Below are 21,635 nucleotides of genomic sequence, written 5' to 3' on the forward strand. Positions count from 1 at the left end.
AGGTGTCGGTGACTATAGTTTGCTTCACTTTATGTGCCAGTGAAGCCGACGCTACAAGCTTGAGTACGCTGCCCTAAACGATGCTTGCACTGCACGAGCGCATAGGCTCAGCAGGAACTATAGAAAGCCCGTAGCTCGATCGCGCTTGTAAACTCTGCTTCGACCACACTTCAAATGAAATGGAGCACAGAGGCAGAGGCATCCATCGCTCCTCCGTGCAGCTTTGTTCCACAGATAAGGCCAGAAAGTAATATAGCACTTGCGTGTTTTAAGCATCAATACCCTAACGTCCTTTTAGTCGGCTTATAGCCAGTGAGGAGAACAGGCCAGCGCCTCCCAAGTAAAGAGGCCACAGTGCTGAATCTGTGACGTCACCTACCAGAGGCCAGTGAGGGGCACGGACTGGACACGAGTGCTGCGTCAGCGTTCGGTTGTGACTCGTGTTCAATTAGTGAGGAAACCAGTACCAGCCGAACACTGACGCAGCACTCTTGTCCAGTCCGTGCTCCACCCTGACGTCACGCATCCAGTAATATGGCCTTGTTATCTGGGACGTGTTCCTTAAACTGCCATACCCTCTCAATGACAAGACGAATCAACGGTTTTTGCCACTCATTAGACGCATATCATTGGTTTAACGTAGAATGTTTTTTTATCAAACGACTTTCATGGAGTTATGTAACGTCTGAGTAACAGCCAGCTGTAACGACAAACCGACTCCGAAAAGCGTTACACCCATAGGGAACTACTTAAATTTAACCTGGCAGGATGAGCCAGGTGCCTTGCCGACTGAGTTACCCAGGGTCGGTGGCTGATAACACGCAAAGGGAAACTCATTGGCGCGAGGCGCGGCCTCCGCTGTCACGCTGCACGATCTCACGGTGCCTGTCAGTTATGCGAGCGAATCTTCTGTAGGCGGTGCCGTTCAGACGCCCTTTTACTCTTCCCTGAAAAGCCTATCGCACATTCAGCGCTTACTCTAGTCTTTGTCAACGCGATCAACCTTGTTTATTTTTCTTGGTTCTGACAGCCACCATGTTACATAACGATCTAGCTGGGTTGGGCAAAAGTACCAAATTACTTCATTTGTCGATTGGATGGCGCCAGAATTTAAAGGATCCGTGCCGCTACTATTCTTTCCCCGGCGATACTTTATTTCTTATAGTTATGCCTAAATGTTACGAGCACTTTAAAAGAAGCACTTGTAAACGGCGCGCACTTTTGAAAAGGGTCTAATAGATCCTCTATTAGACCCTTTTCAAAAGTGCGCGCCGTTTACAAGTTGCGGCACCAGTTATTTGAGTGCGTGATTGCTTGCTTGGGCACGTACTCTTAGCGTCTATCGGACACAAGGGCTGTGTGAGCGTTTGGCGAAGACTCGGCTTCGAACACACGATTCGTGGCCTAGAAATGGCGGCCACCGATGTTGCTGGATTTTTTATTCTCAGTCGCTTAACCTAACTACGTTATACTTGAACGTGGGAGCCGTCACACGACAATGGTCTACACACTGGCGGGCACGGACCAATGCTGCCTAGAAAACACAAGGCCTGCGCATGACGTCACCGGTAGTGATTCCCGCCCCAGGCAGAAAACACGCTGCGGAGCTAAACGAGAGTCCCCGGAAAGTGGCTAACCCGCGCCTATTGGCGTCGCCCCGTCATATAGCGTCGCGCTCGTTGTCAGACGTTGCTGGACCCGCTGGTGGCGACGCTGAAGTGTGCTAGACGGCCTTGCGTGGACCTACTAGTGACGCCGTATGAGGGGGAAGGGTGCAATTTTTTGTTTTCTAGGTGGTTTCGCATGGAAGCAGCGTTGCTCACATTCGCCAGCGCGATCTCGAACTGGAGCGCGTCCCAGAGCTCGGTCTGTGCCGCCTTCTTGTCGGCTCCCAGCAGCTGAGCGGCCTCCGTCATGAGCTTCATGTATGCGGCCACGACGCTGTCGTTCAGCCCCTTGAGGAAGTAGGTGCGGTCAGGGAGTCCCAGGGACGCTTGGTCCAGCTGCAAGAAGAGAAACTCACTTTAACTTTCTGTTCCCTTTTTATCTTGCACTCTTTAGATGAGTTCCGTGCGTATATTTTCCCCCCGCAGAAGTCGCGGACAACCAATACATGCGATCAACGGAGGAAGCCGAGAGAACTAAAAGTCTAAAAAACCGCCATGCCCCTAAAGCATGCCACTAACCTCCTGGCGCTCCTCGCAATTTAGGACTAGTTCACACAATGGTTCGGAAATTAAAAACAGCGCGGAAAGACGAGGACCAGACAAAGAAGTGACACGGACGTAGCACTACGTCCGTGTCACTTCTTTGTCTGGTCCTCGTCTTTCCGCGCTGTTTTTAATTTCCGAAGTATGTACCAACTCGCCCAAGCCTCAACTTTAGCACACGATGGTGTTTGATTATGATCAGCCGTGGTGCAACTACATGTAACACCTTAGGACGGCAAAGCATCCTGGCGAATCGGCACCGTCGCTCAGCCCCAGGTAGCTCCGGAAGAATTCCGATCCGCGTAGAACTAGAATGAAGCTTTTGCGGGACAAATATACGCACTATCTCTGGGAAATTGTCGCTTATAACGTTGTTAGAATCGTTTCAGCACACAGTGAAAGAATGACGCGAAAAAATATACGTTGAACCGAAGGTAGGGTGTCAGGGCTATGCGATGTGTCCTCTCGTCTTAAGCGTATACGAGCGAGTCCAAGCCAGTCGGTCACGCTCAAACGCAAATCTGAGAAGCAGGTCTCAGACGGCATTCTATCAATGTTCCAGAGCAAACCGAATTTAAAATTTTTCAATCAAGGTTTCCATTAGCTTCGTCATTATCTTTTTTTCATCTGTTGAAAAAAAAGAGAGAAACAAAGCGACCGGATATCGCCGCCTTCTGCGATTGGCCAATCGCAGAAGGCGGCGGCTGCTGGCCAATCGCAGCAGATGGCGATGTCCCGGTCTCTCGATCCCGCTGTGAAGATTAGGGCCCTCGAAAGTCGCCCTTGGGCTCCTAGTTACCTATCATGCAGACTCCGATGGTATGACGAAGACAACAGAACCATTGACAGAGGCATTCAACCAAGCAGGATTACACGTATTCAACGTAGGTTTTGGATACTTACGCTTACTACACACTGCTTAACGCGCTTCACGCAACTCGCAACACTGATACCATTTACATATCAGCGGTGGTATTCTTCAATAAATATTTCGCGAGTCTGTTCGCAATATATGGGGTGTTTGATTTGAATTCGAACATATTTATTTTAAGATATCCGTGAAAGGCACACTAATGCGGCTAGTGCAGGTGAGTTGAACGGCCAGAAGGATATAATATTCCTCGCGCTGCATCAAATATTTAACTAAAAATACAGGAACTCTAGGAGAGCCTAGAGTTCCTGTATTGCGCGTTCGTCTCTGTAGCCCCGTCATTCCTGCACAACATGTTGATCCTGCTCCTCACGTGACGGGATTCGGCGAATAGCGGCGCCGCGCGTTCGAGGCGCGGGGCGCGCTCAAAAGCAGGGGTAGTACGGCGGGGCGGGTGCAACGTCTATACTTTGTTTCACCTTATGTTGTACCGCAAAAAAGGCTAGGAGCGCAAGCTCATAGCGTTGGGAGCTGCTCTTAACGCACGAGAGCTTATGCCACCGAGATGTGCCCTAGAACAAGGAGCTCGCGCTTGTAGCCTTTCCTGCGGTACATCATAAGGTGAAACAGAGTATACTTTCCTGCACAGCACTTGATCCGGCTCCTCACGTGATTGAATTTCGGCGAACAGCGGCGCGGCGGCACGTGGAAAACAGACGCGCAACTCTGGCTCCCCTAGGGAGCCTATAGACGCTTTGCAGCAGCTGTGCATGGGCGCCGCCATAACTGACCTTCAGTTTTTGTTTCCGCTTATTACGTTTACTTCACTTCATTATTACCATAGCAGGCTAGAACATTGCCATCCTAGATTTTATCATGTCTTTCTCCCCAGCATTGGTCTTTGTGGAGGCTCGTCCACACCAATTTCAGTGGCTCGGTAAAACAAGAGAAGGTCAGCAATGGCGGCTGTATTCTGGCACGTATGTAAAGCGTCTATACAGGAACTTTAGGATGGATGGATGGATGGATGGATGAATCCGGCTGAGCCCTTTGGATCGGGCAGTAGCTTATGCCACCTAGCCATTTTTTTTTACCATTTAAGCTTAGAATATTTAAATGTGAAATCTATATTCACTCCGCGTTGCAAAGAAAGTGAGGCTGTAAAACCCCCTTGCCATCGGTTAATACAAAAATACCTAGTTTTCTCTCGCTTTCTGGCACCATTCACTTAATCTTTGCTTGGTAATCTCTACAGTCTTGAAATCCATTCTCCCTTCGCTGTCACTAAAACCCAATAACTTTATTAAATCTATGTTGTCTTTGGTAGGCATAGGGTGAAGCCCTTTACAGTAGAGTATCAAGTGCTCAGCCGTCTCGTCCTCCTCTCCCCAAGCAGTGCACACTGCATCCATCTGCTGGTACTTCGCTCTTTATCTTCTTGTTCGCAGAACACCCGTCCTCGCCTCAAACAACAATGAGCTTCCTCTAGAATTATCATAAACGCTTTCTTTGGCAATAACTGTTTTGTTTAATCTATAGCTTTCCAGAGCCGTTTTTGTCTGCATTTCGTCTAGCCACCGGTCCCTTTCTGTGGCCTTAACTGTCTTCTTAACTGAGACCTGCTCTTCCGTATCTCCACTATAGCCTAAAAACTTTCCTCTTAATTTCCTAGTGCGCTGTCTCCACTTTGTGTCTATACTCCTCATGTATAAATAGCTGAAAACCTTTTTTGCCCATTGGTCCCCATCCATTTGCCTCAACCAATCCTCAAATTCTATCTTGCTCACCGCTTCCCTGCTTTCAAAAGACGCCCATCCCATGCCTCCTTGTACTCCCTGGTTTGGCGTTTTGCAATGTGCCCCCAAAACCATCCTACCTACTCCGCGCTGTTTTATTTCTAGTCTTGAGTGCACTTCGGATTTCATGCATAGCACTGCGTTTCCAAAAGTCAAGTCAGGCACCATTAACCCTTTCCAAATCTTTCTCACCACCTTTCTAATTCCAAAGTGCTCTATTTTTCATTACAGCTGCAGTTCTGTTGCCCTTACCTATTATATACTTTTCATGCTCACTGAGATATTCTGCACCATCACATATCCATACTCCTAGGTACTTGTATTTACTAGCGTTCTCAACAGTAATATTCTGTATCTTCAGCTTCTCAACTTCATCATCGTTAAAAATCATGAGTGCTGATTTTTCACTACTGAATTCGAAACCTAATTCCTCTCCTTCCGGACCACAGATGCTCATTAATTCCTGCAACTCTGTCCTGTTGTTAGCCGTTAATACGATATCATCCGCATACATCAATCCCGGTAAGGATAGCTAAATTTTTCGGCCTAGCTTACTGTACGAAAGGTCGAATCCAAGCCCACTCTTCTCTAGTCTATCCTCCAATCCTCTCGGATACAACATAAAGAGCAAATTCGATAACGGCCGGCCACCCTGCCTAAGGCCTCGTCTTATCTCTATTTTCCCCGTCGCCTTTCCTTCCCATGTTATAATCACCTTATTATCTCTGTGAATGTTCCTTAATAGGGCTGTTAGTCCTTCATCTAGGTTTAAGCTCTCCACTATGTCCCACAGGTTCCTTTAGTTCTCATTGTCATAGGCACCCTTGCAGCCAGAGCGGTCTGTTTTGTTTTTGCGCTATTTTGTATACACTGTGTTAGAGAAAATATATTGTCCTCCAACCTTCTTTGTTTCCGAAACCCGTTCTGCAACTCGCCCACTATGCCCTCGCGATCTACCCATTCCTCCAGTCTGTTCTTTATAATATGGATGACCAACCTGAAAATAACTGGTGTCACGGTTATGGGACAATAATTCCTAATATCAGACTTATCTCCCTTTCCCTTATATTGTCACGGGTGGTGACCAAAAGAACAATAAATAAACAGAAAGAAATTAGCGTTTAATGGCGAACTTGTGCCAAAACTAAAAAAGGTACAAAGATAATAACAGAGCGTCGCGGGCGTCGAAGTCGGCGTAGCAGCACAGTCGAACGCTGGTGCGAAACTGAATCCTGCTTGCCAGGCGGAGCCGTTTTTGTACACGCGTTGGCTTCTGAAGCATTCGATGTAGAAGGTTCGACGCGTAGAACATTCTAACCTCGAATCAGCTAGACGGTTCTCGAATTCACCAGAACATCACATTACAGTGTAAACAAAAATGCGTAGCCGCGGCCAGGAATCGAACCCTGGCCCTTCGCGTTGCCGATAGCCTAACGGTTATCGGCAAGCGCGATAACCGTTAGGCTATGGCCGCGCTGCCTACTTGGCGCGCGGCATTACTCCCCCTTAAAAAGTGCATCGCCCCGATGCAACACAAAACAAAACAAAGCACATAAAAAGAACGGCAAACTAAAGAGTCATTTGAAACACATGAGATCCACAGTCCTATCGAGCGTAGTACGGTTTCAGGTGCACAACGTGGACGACTTCAGGTCGTGGTGGGCGGCGTGATGATGTTCTTGTTGCGTCGGGCATCATCTCGTAGTTCAGCTCGCCGTGGCGACGAAGTACCTTGTATGGTCCAAAGTACCGTTTCAGCAGTTTCTCACTGAGGCCACGGCGACGGATGGGCGTCCACACCCACACCCTGTCTCCGGGCTGGAAGTGAACGTCCCTGCGACGAAGGTTGTAGCGGCCCGCGTCGACGCGTTGCTGGTCTTGAATCATGAGTCGGGCGAGCTGGCGGGCTTCTTCGGCGCGTTGAGCAACCGCCTGGGCGTCGTCGCTCTCAGTGTCAGATGGCTCATGGGGCAGCATTGCGTCCAGCATGGTCGTTACCTTCCGACCATGTACCAGCTGGAAAGGGGTGAATCCAGTGGTCTCGTGAACCGACGTATTGTAGGCGAACGTGACGTAGGGCAGCACTTCGTCCCAGGTCTTGTGCTCCACGTCGACGTACATGGAGACCATGTCGGCGATTGTTTTGTTGAGCCGCTCCGTCAACCCGTTGGTCTGCGGATGGTATGCAGTGGTTCGACGATGGCCGGTGCCACTGAGACGAAGGATCTCCTGCGTCAACTGGGCCATGAACGAAGATCCACGGTCTGTGATGAGGACTTCAGGGGCGCCGTGCCGGAGGACAATGGACTCAATGAAAAACTTGGCGACTTCAACAGCCGTGCCTGCTGGAAGGGCTTTCGTCTCGGCGTATTGTGTGAGATAATCGGTGGCGACGATAATCCAGCGGTTTCCTGACGTTGACGATGGGAAAGGGCCAAGTAAATCCATTCCGATCTGCTGGAACGGCATAGACGGGGCAGAAATCGGATGCAGAAGTCCTGACGGCTTCGCTGGTGGTTTCTTTCGCCGCTGACACTCGTGGCATGATCGAATGTATAGGTGAACGGTCTTCGGTAGCCTCGGCCAGTAGTACTTTTCTCGAGTCCTGGCGAGCGTCCTGCTGTAGCCAAGGTGTCCAGCCGTTGGGTCGTCATGGCATCCTTGGAATATTTCGTCTCGAAGGCTGGCAGGTACAACCAACAGCCATGTTGTGTTGTTGTTGACGAAGTTCTCCTTGTACAGCAGCCCTCGCCGCTTGGAGAATGTATGCAGGATTCTTAAGAAAGCACGGGGAACCGAAGTCGCTTGTCCCTCTACGTGCTCGATGAGCGCTCGCAGTTCAGGGTCGTCTCGTTGGAGTGCTGCCATGTCGCTGACGTCCAAAGCGCCGAGGAAACACTCATCGTCGTCGCCTTCGATGCAGGCAGGACCGGCCTCGACAGGAGCACTTGACAGGCAGTCGGCGTCATGGTGCTTCCGGCCGGACTTGTACACAACGGTCATGTCGAACTCCTGCAGTCGTAGGCTCCACCGGGCGAGGCGTTCGGAGGGGTCTTTCAGATTCGCGAGCCAGCAGAGCGAGTGATGGTCCGTGACGCGAAAAGGACTTCCATACAGATATGGGCGAAACTTTGTTATCGCCCAGACGACAGCAAGGCACTCCTTTTCAGTTGTAGAGTAATTCCTCTCCGCCTTAGACAGCGTCCGACTCGCGTATGCGATGACTCGCTCTGCCCCGTCCTGCCTTTGAACAAGCACCGCGCCAAGTCCGGTGTTACTGGCGTCCGTGTGGATCTCTGTATCAGCGAACTGGTCGAAGTGGCCAAGAATCGGGGGCGTCTGGAGTCTTCGTTTCAGCTCATCGAATGACCGCTGGTGTTCGTCTGTCCATTCGAACTTTACGGCGTCCTTCGTGAGGTGCGTCAGCGGTGCGGACAGCTTGGCGAAGCCCCGAACAAATCGTCTGTAGTAGGCACAAAGTCCGAGGAATCTTCTCACGGCCTTCTTGTCAGACGGCGGCGTAAATGCAGCCACGGCGCGGGTCTTCTCAGGATCAGGGAGAACACCTTTGTTGCACACGACGTGGACAAGGAACTTAAGTTCACCATAGGCGAATCTACACTTTGTTGGCTTGAGTGACAGGCCGGCGGTCTTGATGGCTTGAAGCACGGCTCGAAGTCGTTTGAGGTGCTCGTCGAAGTCTCGTGAAAATACCACGACGTCGTCGAGGTAGACGAGGCAGCTCTGCCATTTCAGACCTGCCAGCACGGTGTCCATGACACGCTGGAAGGTGGCTGGCGCAGTACAAAGCCCGAACGGCATCACTTTGAATTCGTACAGTCCGCCGGGAGTGACGAAGGCAGTTTTCTCCCGGTCGCGTTCGTCGACTTCAATCTGCCAGTAGCCACTCTTCAGATCCATCGACGAAAAATATCGGAAGTGGCGCAGTCGGTCTAACGTATCGTCGATGCGGGGGAGCGGATAGACGTCCTTCTTCGTCACAGCGTTCAGTCGACGATAGTCCACGCAGAACCGCAGGGTTCCGTCCTTCTTTGCAAGGACGACTGGGGACGCCCATGGACTTCTTGAGGGTTGAATGATGTCGTCGTCGAGCATTTCTCTGACTTGATCCTGAATCACCTTCCTTTCCTTTAAGGAGACTCGATACGGCGACTGGTGGACAGGGAGCGCGTCGTCGTCGGTAATAACGCGATGTTTCGCCATTGGTGTTTGGCGAAGTTTCGACGACGTGGCAGAACAGTCACGGTATTCAGCGAGGAGATGAACCGCTTGCCGGCGCTTAGGAGCTGGGAGCTCGGGGTCAATGTCGATCGGCGGCGGCGGCGTGCTGTTCTGCTGTGACGACGAGGTTTCTACGGAGATTGCGGTGACCACGACTGGCGCCTGAAGCTCCTTAAAGTGGCCCACAGTGGTACCCTTCGTTAGGTGCTGCGGCTCCTCTCCGAAGTTTGTCACAAGAACAGTTGTACGTCCTTCTTGGAGACCCGTTACGCCTCGTGCGACGCCAATTCCTTTCTCAAGGAGCAGTTGGACGCTGCCTTCCAGAAGAGCTTCACCGTGCATGGCTGCGTCGGTTATGACGGCGACGAAAACACTCGACCGCGGCGGTAAGTTCACATGGTCGGCGATAACTCGGATCGCGGTTGACGTCGTGTTGGTTTCCACCGGCGGTAAAACAGGCTTTCGCAGCGTCAGCTGGTTTGCCCGAGGTCGATGACGGCGCCATACTCGCAGAGAAAGTCCATTCCAAGGATAACGTCCCTTGAACAGTCTTGCAGAACGACGAACTTCACAGGGCACGTCTCACCGTGGATCTCGACGCGAGCAGTGCATCTCCCGACTGGTGTGATGAGGTGCCCTCCGGCGGCTCGTATTTGTGGTCCATCCCACGGCGTGGTGACTTTTCGAAGGCGGCGGGAGAGCCTCCCACTCAAGACTGAGTAGTCTGCTCCGGTGTCCACGAGCGCTGATGCGTCGTGGCCGTCGATGACGACGTTTAGGTTATTGGACACCGTTGCAGGGGCGTCGTTTCGATCTCTGGTAGCGTTCAAGTGGGGGCCCTTCGACGTTCGTGGAGGATCTTGGCGACGGTCGTCTTCGGCAACTCTACCTCCAGGGGTTGCCGCGCCTAGTTTCCCCGGCGAGGAGCGGGGGGTGACAGGCTTTCACGTCGGGGTCGGTGCATCGGCGAAGCTGGACGTCGCGGTGACGGCGACCGGAACTCTCGGCGGGACGCAGGCTCGGGAGACTGGGGTCGTCGCAGGTAATCGTCGATCTCCCGAGGGCGTTCACCATACCGGGGGCGCGGGTCGCTTGGGTGGAATCCGCGCAGCCCGAGTCGCCGGTATGGGCATCGGCGGTACACATGGTCAGCTTCCCCGCAGTGGTAACACAGCGGGCGTCGGTCGGCCGTCCTCCAGACGTCTGTCTTCCTCAGCGCAGGTCGCTCTGGGGGAAACGTGCGCCTGATCTTCCTGTCGTCGGGGGTATTGCGGCGTTGGGGCGTCTCTTCGAGGCGGCGCCGTGGCTTGGCGGGAAGCTTGCGGCGGTCGTCGGGCCATGGCGGCGTAGCTCAACGTCGGTTCCTCCGGTGCCACCGTGGTGACGGGAACCTCTGGTTGGAGCGCCCGATGCTCTTCTTCTCGGACAGCCTCGGCGATGGAAATGGTTGGCGGACGGCTGGTGGTTGGCAGCAACCTTCGCAGTTCCTCCCGGACAACCTCCCGGATAATTTCGCGGATGTCCGTACCAGGCGGTTGCAGTGACGCTTGGCTGTCGCTGGTAGCGGGAAGCGCGCGCTTGGAGGGCGCGCTCGATGTTTGTCGCCTCGCTGACGAAGGCGTCGACGGTTGCCGGCGGGTTGCGGACGAGGCCTCCGAAGATGTCGTCCTTCACGCCCGGCATCAAAATGCGCAGTTTCTTTCCCTCGGTGGCCTGAGTGTCGGCGCAGGAGCTCAGGGGGAGCACGTCTTCCACAAAGCTCGTGACGCTTTCATTGGGGCCCTGGGTCCTGGTTCGCAGTAGGTGCTCGGCTCTCTCTCGGCGGTGGTGGTTGACGAATGTAGCCTTCAGATCGGTCTTGAAAATGTCCCACGACGTCAAAGAGGACTCATGGTTCTCGTACCAGTGCTTGGCGGTCCCCTCAAGGGATAAATAGACGTTGTGCAGGCGCTGCTCGTCGGTTCAGCCATTCTGGCAAGCAACGCGTTCATACTGGTCAATCCAGTTTTCGACGTCTTCGTAGAGTTCACCGTGGAAGGGGGCAGCCGTCCGCGGTGCGACGTGCATGTAGATGACGGGAGAAGCGGCGGGAGCTTGCGACTGGTTGGCCATCGTCGTCTTCTGTGGCTTGGGCTTGTCCAGGAGCAAACCGTATTCAGGATCCTCTCCCTTGGTGCGGCGGCTGGTCCGAGTTTCAGGTTCTGCAGTGAGTGGTCTTCTCCCCGAGCCGGGAATCGGACTTGCACTGCGGGCCCTTAGAGGGGAACGCTGCACGGGCATGCGGTACCCCGCACCTCCACCAAAATGTCACGGGTGGTGACCAAAAGAACAATAAATAAACAGAAAGAAATAAACGTTTAATGTGGCGAACTTGTGCCAAAACTAAAAAAGGTACAAAGATAATAACAGAGCGTCGCGGGCGTCGAAGTCGGTGTAGCAGCACAGTCGAACGCTGGGGCGAAACTGAATCCTTCTTGCCAGGCGGAGCCGCTTTTGTACACGCGTCGGCTTCTGGAGCATTCGATGTAGAAGGTTCGACGCGTAGAACATTCTAACCTCGAATCAGCTAGACGGCTCTCGAATTCACCAGAACATCACATTACAGTGTAAACATAAATGCGTAGCCGCGGCCAGGAATCGAACCCTGGCCCTTCGCGTGGGAGGCAAGCGCGATCACCGTTAGGTTATGGCCGCGCTGCCTCCTTGGCGCGCGGCAATATATCATACTCAGCCTACTAAGCCTCCATTCATCTGGAATATTTCCTTTTGTTATCATAGTGCTCACTACCTCTGTTAGTTTTGCCTTAGATTTAGGACCCAAATTCTTCACAAGCTTGATTGGGATCCCATCTTTGCCTGTCGACGTGCCACTAGGGACTCTTCGTTCCGCCTTTTCCCGTTCTCTTTGTCCGAAATCCGCGATGTCACAAGCTGGACATCTACTTCCTTCGGTTCTCCTAGGTTCCACATGTACCCGTTCCCGAAATTTCTCCTCCATCACTGCTCCTATATATCGTATTGATCTCCCTGATGCGAGAGTATTAACCTCTGTCTAGCTTGCGTCGTTTCACCGAGCGAGTTCAAGTGCTCCAAAAGCTTCTTGGCTGCGTTTCTATCTTTCTTGCTTACATTACTCATTTATTCCTCACCCTTTCTCTGAATTTTCGTATTGATCAAACTGGATGCCTCTCGGCAACGTGTTAGAAAAGTGTCCAATTTTCTTTTTACTTCCGTTTCTGAATCCCCACTGCGCTTTGAATACCTGCGTTCTCTAGAGGCTTCTTGATGTTTTTGTATCGCTTGTTTCCCTTCTTCGTCCCACCAGCTTTTTGGTCTATGTCCTTGCTTCCCCTTTCCTTTACTATGAACTTTGTCTAGTTCCAGAGCAAAAAGCCTGATTAGGCTCTCGTAGGTTCAATATGTATACCGCTGCCCTGAAACTGCTTCCTCTATTCTTTCAGCAACTATTTCCAACTCTTTGTCGCTGCAGAAAGTTTGCTTTTAGTTATGTTGTCTAGTTTCAGCATTTACTTCTCTGGCAAATTCAGCTTAATACGTTTCTGATCACTACCAAGACTTTTGGAACCTTCTTCATCTATTTTCATTACTTGTAACTTACCATATATTTTGTGTGACATGAGTACGTAATCTATAGTTACGTGTAGATTGCCAGTTTCCCACGTTATGTGCCAGTCACACTTCTGACTGGTATTACATAAAACTAAGTCATGTTTTTCCAGCAGTTCTAGTATATGCTCCCAGTTGAGTCCGTACACCTACCCAGACCCTCGATATGGACATTCATGTCTCCCATAAATATTTCAGAACCTTCCACTAGCTCACTAATGTCTCTTCATATGCTATCAATCATTTTTCTGTTTTACTCTTTAGCACCTGTCCCTGTCCATATGTAAACAACTCCAAGGACTGTTGATTCCCCAGCGACTTTTCCCTTTAGAAACAAATGTTGAGCGTACTCCTTTCTGATCCTTTGAAAGTTAATATTCTTCTTAATAAATGCTCTAATTCCACCTCCCTCCCTCGTTCCCTCCATTCTGTCAGAAGACGGGCGCCCCGCTGCGGCAAGAAGCCGAAACACACTTCTCCCGAGCGATGGAATGTCCGTTCGTGTTCCTCGCGTTCCTCGTGCTACCGCTTCTTTTCTCGTCAAGTTTGAAAACGATTCGGGTTCTCACCGCTGCAAAAGCTGTGCGCTCATGACCAGGTTCCCCTAGAGTTCCTGTATATAGCTACCTACGGTAGCAGAGTTGCGCATTCAGCCTCGGCGGGTGGCCGTAGCGTTGGCTTTCCTGCACGCCCTGGATGCTTTGCTCATCACGTGACTAAATTTGGCAAATAGCGGCGCCGCACGCGCCGCCGCGCATGGAAAACAGGAGAGGAGGAGAAGGAAAGCGAAAGCAGGGGAACATACGCCGGGGCCCGAGCAACGTCGGCGGAGCGACCGTAAAGGTGGCTTTCTTGCACGGCGCCGGATGCTTTGCTCCTCACGTGATCGATTTCGACGAAAAATACGCCGCTATTCGCCGAGATCCATTACGTGAGGAGCAAAGCATGCGGCGCCGCGCAAAAAAGCCACGTTTACGGTCGCTCCGCCGACGTTTTTCGCGCCCCGGCGCGTGTTCTCCTGCTTTCGCCTCCTTTTCTTCCTTTCCTGGTTTCCATGCGCGGCGGCGCGCGCGGCGCTGCTATTCGCCAAATTTAGTCACGGGAGGAGCAAAGCCACCAGGGCGTGCGGGAAAGCCGGCGCTACGGCCACCCGCCGAGGCTGAATGCGCAACTCTGCTACCGTAGGTAGCTCTATACAGGAACTCTAGGTTCCCCCAAAAATGCTCTGTGCTACCAGGGGGGCTAAGCTCGGCGCGGCGAGATCGAGGCGAGTTCTCCGCCAAACTCGCCGACCGCCGCGATTGGTCGGCGCCGTGCATGACAACACGCGCCGACACTCCCTAGATCGTGACGTTAAACGGAGGGTTTGAGGCGGTCGGAGAGTTGCATATTCGGAACTCGCGGCGAGATGCGGTGACGTCATTCTGACGTGGCAGAAGCCGCCGCGGATGGGAAAAGCTTGCCGGCTCCGACCTAGGCGAGTTTGGGCGAGTTGGGCGCGAGATCAGGGAGAAGCGTCCAAAATGGCAGCGTTTTCGTTCGTGTTTTGCCGTCGGCATAGGTATTTAAACCACGCCAATGTGTTTGACATGGACGACGTTCATTTTCAACAACACTATCGCCTCTCGAAAGACGTGGTAAGGTGGCTGTGTGATGAACTGCGTGGCGAACCGGGCTTGAGGCGATGGAGCCGTGAATGAACCGTCACCCCCGTCATGAATCCTGCATCCAAATTCTACAAAGTGAATCCTAGAAACAAATGTGTTTTTACGGCAATCTGCAACCAGGAAAGCAATTTACCATTACCTACAGGCTTTTACAATTATTTTGATGGGTTGCTGTGCTGCGTAGATGCAAGAAAAACGCACTTGACAAAATTCAAACTAAAACAGGTGATAGAAGAAAAGTAATATACATTAATGGCGCAGACTAACAACAGTGTAATTTCTTTCTCATCTTTCTTCTTCCACGGCGTATTTTGTCAAACAAATTGGCCGTTAGTTGTTTTTACAGCAGGAGAACATGCCAGAACATTGCGACATTGTCACCTACTGTAGATAAGCAATTTAGCAAGTGCAGTATGACTGCTAGCCTAGGGTATTTAACGTGCACCACGTTGTAGTGATACACGACCGCATGCCGGTACGATGCTCATCAACATCGAAAAGGGCAGGGGTGGGAGTAAATCCACGCTCCAGGGTTCTGCAGCGCGAGCTTTCGCTCCACGTGCACCCTATTCTGAAAAAAAAAAAAAAAATTGTGGCTGTGTGGCGGTGTGAGGGAAGATGAGAAAGAAATTACACAGTTGTTAGTCTGCGCCATTCCTGTATGTTGTTTTTCGTCTATACTCTGCTCTAGTTTATATTTATCAAGAGCGTTTTTCTTGCATCTAAGTGGCGCAGCAAACCATCACAATGTCTAGTCAACTAGCCCACATCCAAGCAATGTTTGTATAATTAGCATCCCTGCTGTTACCTATTCTTATTTGTCATTTACGATTTAAATAAAACAAAAATTGGGCTGTATGTATGTTGATACTGCCTAAAACTTGGTCTGCTTCAACGGTGAAGATTCTCCCAGCTGTAGATGAGAAATTTAGCCATGCAGTGTCGTACAACCGCTAGCCTGAGGTCTTTAACTTCCATCCCGCAGTAGTGTTACACGACTGCACGCCGGTACGATGCTCATCAACATCGAAACGGGCAGGGGTGGGGATTGAACCCAGCATCCTGGGTTCTGCAACGGACCTTTCGCTCGACGTGCTCCGAGCTGGTGTGCGCTAGCCCAGCCGACCACCGATCCCCCGATTTAAAAAAAAAAAAAAAATAAAAACCCTTCACTGCGGAGCATAGGGAAAAATCGGAGCTACGCTGGGGAACTCGCCGCCACCGGGGGGGTCGGAAATGTAAGAGGGGGAGTGGGAAACTCGCCGGGGCGGAGTCAAAAGAAGCTCCTCCCCTCCCTCGTGACGTGGCATCGGAGAGATTCCCGCCGGAGGCGAGCTTAGCCCCCCAGATCCTCGCGCTCCAAATCTACGACCGGCCAATCTATGCCTCCGTCGTCGAACTGCCAGGCTTTGGGGGTATAGAGGAGGCTATGGTTGAGGTCGGGGAAAAAACAAGCGCACATGGGAGCATTTGGGAGCTAAACAAACGAACGAGATGCGCACGGAGCTGACGAACTTGTTCGGCGTATAACTTACCTGCACAAACCGCATTAACCCCTTAGTCAACGTTTTCTAGTTTTTTTTTTTTTTTTGCAGTTTTAGCCTTAAACTGTTTTTTATTGCATGTGCAGCCCAGGCTGCACGTATCCCCCAGCAACGGTCGCCATTTTTACAAAGAAAACGTGTACCAAAAAAAATGTGCTGCCATCTCTCGGCCGTGCCGCAAACTAAGCTCTGAACGAGCCTGTGTCGCCTAAAACAGCCATAGGGCGGGGCGACGGTGCGCGGATGAGCTACACTCTAGAGTGCCTTCATACACACGCGCCTATTTTTTTATCGTTCCCCATCTCAGGGTTTACAAGATGTCGATTGATTACCAGCTCGCCTGCACTCTCTCACTGCTTACAAGCCTATTACACTCGTCCTAAACTGTTTAGGGACGGCTCTTGATGGACGGGTTAGGTTCGTCCAAAACGGCTCAGGGATTATGTACGTTTCAGAGATTTTTTTTTTTAAGTAAATATGTGTGTATTAAAATTAAACTTAAGTTATTGTGGTCACTGGGGCACGAAATCACCTTCCGTATGGAGTAACAACTCCTCCCAAAAGTATTTTCTTCGGCAAGTTATAAGTGTTGGCAAGCTCTGGTGAGAGTACTGACAATTCTAAGCACTGTATATACACTGGTTCTTTGCGTAATTTTAATAGCAGGCGACTGAATGCCAGGAAGGCATATGCAGTGTGCCAGTTCTGATGTTGCATTCAATCTTTGAGCCAAGTAGTCTGGTATATTGCTAGGGAAAATAAAATAACGGATGAATCTTGATTTGAAGGTTTGTTTCTAATATTTATGACACTTGGGCACCAGAATCTGGTTCTTCGACCAATTTTCTTTTAAGATGGCTTAGGGCACTTGAGGCTTCTACTTAGCCTATGTGAAATAGACCTTGGACGCAAGTTATATATCGATGTGTTATATTCTTGCTGTACTGCAATACCTCTGTGAACGATATTCTAATGGACGGACCCACAAAGCAAACAAACACACACTTGTGTATCTTTTGTGTTTTCCAACCGGTATCCACTGTCGACTACCGCAATTCAAAACCTTTGCGACTTTGGGTGCACCATAACAGAATTATTCTAAAAAATAGAAAAGCTTTCTTTTTTTCAGTGCTAAATATTCATGGATTTGTGGTTCTTCTACCGCTGCATGTGTTCTGTCATTTGTTTGACGTGTACAGGAGGCCGTCATTGTGACGTAGGTCGAAGTAAAGTGGTATACGATATCGCAGGCAAACTTTAAAATCGACGGAAATATTCTGTCAAATATAACGAAGGTGCGATGGCAGTGCCCATATACCACTACGCAACCCGCGTTCCTACGCAGGGGAAGGAGGGGAAAAAGAAGTGTTAACCCCCTCCCCCAAACAAACGAATAAACAAACAAGCACACACACATACATAGGCAGATACAGACATACATACATACATACATACATACATACGTACACACGCACTAGAGTACGATCTGCACGCACTCCGCGCGGAGCAACGCTATTGGTCGCGGGCGCTATGACGTCAAACCAACAGCTGCGCCGGCGCGCCGTTACGGGCACGAGCAGGGTGTAAGATAGACAGGTGGGGAAACGAGAGCCAAATGAGCGACCGGATTGTGTCCCCCTCGGTTTTCTCTTTTTCTGTGGCGCCATCTATGTGGAGCACCGCGAACTCTCACTCCAGATGGGCGAGCGGTGGCGACCGGCAAAACTGACGGGGAAGGTGTCTCGTGGATTTTCAGTGGAGGACTGTCGTGCACTCGGTTTATTTTGCGCACTCTCCCATAGAGTTCCATGCAAATCCGATTCTGATTTCTTTCTCGCCCCAGCGCCATCTGTCGGAAATCGGGGGTACCCGCAGGCAGACGAGTATACAATCCGGTCACGGCGCTACGGTAGGCTTCTATGGGCCCTTTCCTCACCTGTCTATCTTACACCCTGAGCACGAGGGAGAAATACGGTGTATTTCTCCTTGGCGCGCGCATCACGTGACAAAAACGTGAGGCTTTTGCGGTGGGCAAAAGCCTGACGTTTTTGCGGCGTGATGCGCGCGCTGGGGAGAAATCTCCGGGATTCCTCCCTTGTGTGAATCCCCCCCTTACTTTCTTCTATTGCCTTACTACACCGTGACCAAAAGCACCATCGCCACGAGCAAGCAAGGTCCCTGCAGGTTTCCCGTATAAAGCAATTGCTTTTCAAAACTGTTCCCTGAAACGTCGTTTGCTTACGAAGATGATGTATCGCGTGTTGTTCCGGAAATCCGGGATGACAAACAGCTCGAGCAGGATGTCGTGGCTGTAGCCAAAGTGGCGAAACTGTATGAGCGTGTCCAGCCAGTAGAACTTGGACGCGTTCCATCCGGGTCCCTCGACCACGGGCCAGCCTCCGAGCGACCTGAGGACCCTCTGCAGAGGCTCCTCGGCGTACGAGTCGATGAGGCTAGTGTTTAGGCAGGACCGGTACATGTGCTTCATCTTGTGGATGAAGCCTGGCTCCCAGTCCTGTGGCGGCTTCTCGACCAGCGAGCGCAGCTGGGCTTTCAGCTGGTCCCAGATGAAGGAGAACTGGGACACCACAGGCCTGTCCTCCGGAATCGGGTGCCGGTGCACCCAGCCGCCGCACGCGAAGTCGTAGAAGTTCTCGCAGGGGTCCACACTCTGGTTCATGTTCCGGAGCAGGGTGGACGCTGAGCAGAAGGAAGCAAGCAGCTTCGGTCAGGCTGCAGGTGTCTGCTCTCCAGTAGCAACATAACGGCGCCGCGTCGCTTCCCAAATGACCGTACGACCGGTTGATGATGAAGTACATCTACAAAATACTGAATGAACTTAAAGATGAACTTTGCCAGGAATAGAACGCTTTTAGGCAGACACTGGTACGACATATTAGAAGTGACAGACGTGACTTGCGGAATGATGTTAAAGAGGCAAAGGATAGTATGGATTTCATGAACCGCGAGTTTGAGGACATGAAGACAAAGTTTGAGACACTACTTTAAAAAAAAAAAAAAAAATCTCTGTTTGAGAGAGAGACAGAAATCTCTCGCAAACGTGCGATGACCTAGGAACGTGCTTGAGAAACTGCCAGGATTGACTTATACGGACGCTGAGCAGTAATCGAGGACCACCAATCTGGAAATCAAAGGAATCCTCAAGCATGATGCCCAAGTACTTTGAGATGTGGTTCGAAAACTGGGAGAACCAATAGACCGATCTCACGAGGAGTTGCGCGACGCCACCGCTATCGCGGTGCATTCTGGTACCTGTAGTTCTCCCCAGTTTTCCGGCCGCGTCGGCGCGCATTGTACGCCCGGCGTTTGGAAATTTTCGGGTTAGCACGAGACTTTTAGCCAGGTGTTGACTCATGGTTTTCAATCGGTGGCTTCACATGTTGTATGCCACGGAGCTGTAATAACAGCACCAGGCAAAAAGGCCTCGGATATTATGTCTTTCCGCAAGAAAGAAGCATGGCAAAGAAAGGTCGACAGAGCCGGACAGAGCGGCAGGAAAAATAGCGTTTTACGATTTGTTTCGCGATTCGCTTCATAATTTATATCCAATTATTCCACGTCAGCTAAAATATGTAAGATTACAGGGCACGAGACATAGAGCGTGCCGAAGTGTTCCGTAAGCTGGAATCTCTCTGACCATTTGCTCCGTAGCGGCCTATTCGTTGGTCTATCTCAAATAGGACCTCCGCACTGCTTTGCGGAGGCCGTTTTTAATACACTTTTTACTCGGTGTATTTTGGTGGTTATAACTGTTATTGCGACGACATGTTTCAAGCACAACTGTGCTTCAAAAGATCAGGGCAATCACTAAAAAGAACAGCGATTCCCGATATGCACCACTTGATATAAAACAACTTTTTCTTCGGAAGCAGTCTTCATTTTTTTTCCATACGAACGCGAAAAGATTACATGATGCAATTTAGAAGTACAACACCTATTTACCGCCTAAAATGCAACAAACGAACCTCATCCATTTTGTGGTGGTCTAATAGGCTGGTGTTACTGATCCATTCTGCACTAGCACCAGTCGAGACCGCAGAAAAAAGCTTCCCCGTCGGGCGACTGTTAGCGTTCGGATCTTGCGCAAACAAAATAAAACTGAACATAAACTGTACACAAAAAATCATCTCCACCCCAAGCTTTTAGGTATCTGGCATGGTTGCTTCTTTTTGATAAATGCCAATTATTATGGAGCGTCAGGCATGGCCTTTCTGTAGATCAGTTCTTTGTGTGCAGGCTTCTCCCGCTGTTCATCTGTACCCTGTCGCACAGGCTGTCTACCAGAATGAAACAACTTTTAGAAAACTATCGCTGACCGAGAAAGTCTATTTAGCTCGTCTTACTTGATGGCTGATTAAACGCTATGGACAAGACTGAGCACCACCAAGCTCAGTTTTTCATCACATTTGATGCTGTTCCGTGGTGCTACACCGAGCCGATGGTCCCTCGAATTTTCTTGTTCTTTGCTATTGCACTAGATGTTCACTTATTTGCAAGGTAATTGAGACGTCCGAGGAGTCGGAATGCTCGAGTAGTGGCACGATTGTTTTTTTGTTTTGTTTTTCTCCGCGGCTGCAGTGGGATTACCCCGTGAACGGCAGTGGGCTCACGTGTTCACGAAGACGAAGCAGACGACGACGAAGCAGACGACAAAGCGATTCTAAAGCGATAAGACGACTGAAACTGCTTTTCTGCACTTGCTGAGGAAAGTAAGGCATCACAAAGAACACAATTTCATGAAGTAAAAACATGCAAGAGAATCAAGGTGATACCGGGGCGTGCCAAATGATAATCTATGATGATGTACGTACGCGCAGCCGTATGTAGCCGGGAAGCCGGAAAGTGATGACTACAAGTAGCATGGCGCGGGACCACTTCCGGGATGTGCGCGCCTGCGCAGTTCGCTTGGTGACATCGGTCTATTGGCAAACCAATTACTCGAGCGGATATTGCCATCTGTCATCGTGTACCGACGCGGGACACTGAGACAACAAGCATCATCCTACAGCTTCTAAAGCGCAGCAAGCGCGACGCTATTCTTCAAAAAGCAAAAAAGAAGCGCCTTACAAAACTCGGATGTAGGCCTCGACACAAATATGCGGCTATTTGTGAACAAGCATCTTTGCTCGTCATTAAAACGTATTCTTGGCAAAACGATTGCTAAGAAGCGGTAGTCGACCTGGAAACATGTCTGGGTGAGAAATGGAAAAACATTTGCTCGTCGAGCCGATGGTTTCCCACTCGTCCAATCAAAAATGATGCTGACATCGAGAAGATTTGTTAACTTATCTACTCGGTATCTTTTTGCTTCTTTTTGCAATGGGATACTGGAAGTTAGTTTAGCCTGTGGACCTTGGTCACTAGCTCCTTGTCATCGAAAGATAACACTCTAATCTATCACGGTCACCTGAATGCCCGTTCCGTAACAAATAATCATGACAGTAGGGCGTTTTCAGATAATATCGAACAACCATGTCCGGTGACCATTTTTAATTTTGATGAAAAAATTAATTTTCCTGGCTTTATACCCAGACGAATAAAACCAATCCTTTATTAAAAAAAAATGTCTTTCTGAACAAAAAAAATTTTAAGCGTCCTCTCAGTCACGTGCGCGCTTTGCGTATCGTGCGATGTTGACATTTCGGACGGCTTCCCCC

The 21,635-nt window shown here is 50.5% G+C and overlaps 1 protein-coding gene across 1 annotated transcript in view; it reads right to left on the bottom strand.

The window, feature by feature from the left end:
• Window positions 1–21,635, bottom strand: part of LOC120836842 (neprilysin-2-like) — a 141,329-nt gene that overhangs the window by 47,805 nt on the left and 71,889 nt on the right. Inside the window, exons 6-7 of the mRNA XM_042290266.1 lie at window positions 18,200–18,657; window positions 1,824–2,003 (exon numbers count right to left, since the gene is read on the bottom strand). Coding sequence (XP_042146200.1) covers window positions 1,824–2,003; window positions 18,200–18,657 — 638 coding nt within the window. The remainder of the gene's footprint in view (window positions 1–1,823; window positions 2,004–18,199; window positions 18,658–21,635) is intronic.

Source organism: Ixodes scapularis, unplaced genomic scaffold (genome assembly GCF_016920785.2).
Source record: "Ixodes scapularis isolate PalLabHiFi unplaced genomic scaffold, ASM1692078v2 PGA_scaffold1__304_contigs__length_218370807, whole genome shotgun sequence".
Taxonomy (NCBI): domain Eukaryota; kingdom Metazoa; phylum Arthropoda; class Arachnida; order Ixodida; family Ixodidae; genus Ixodes; species Ixodes scapularis.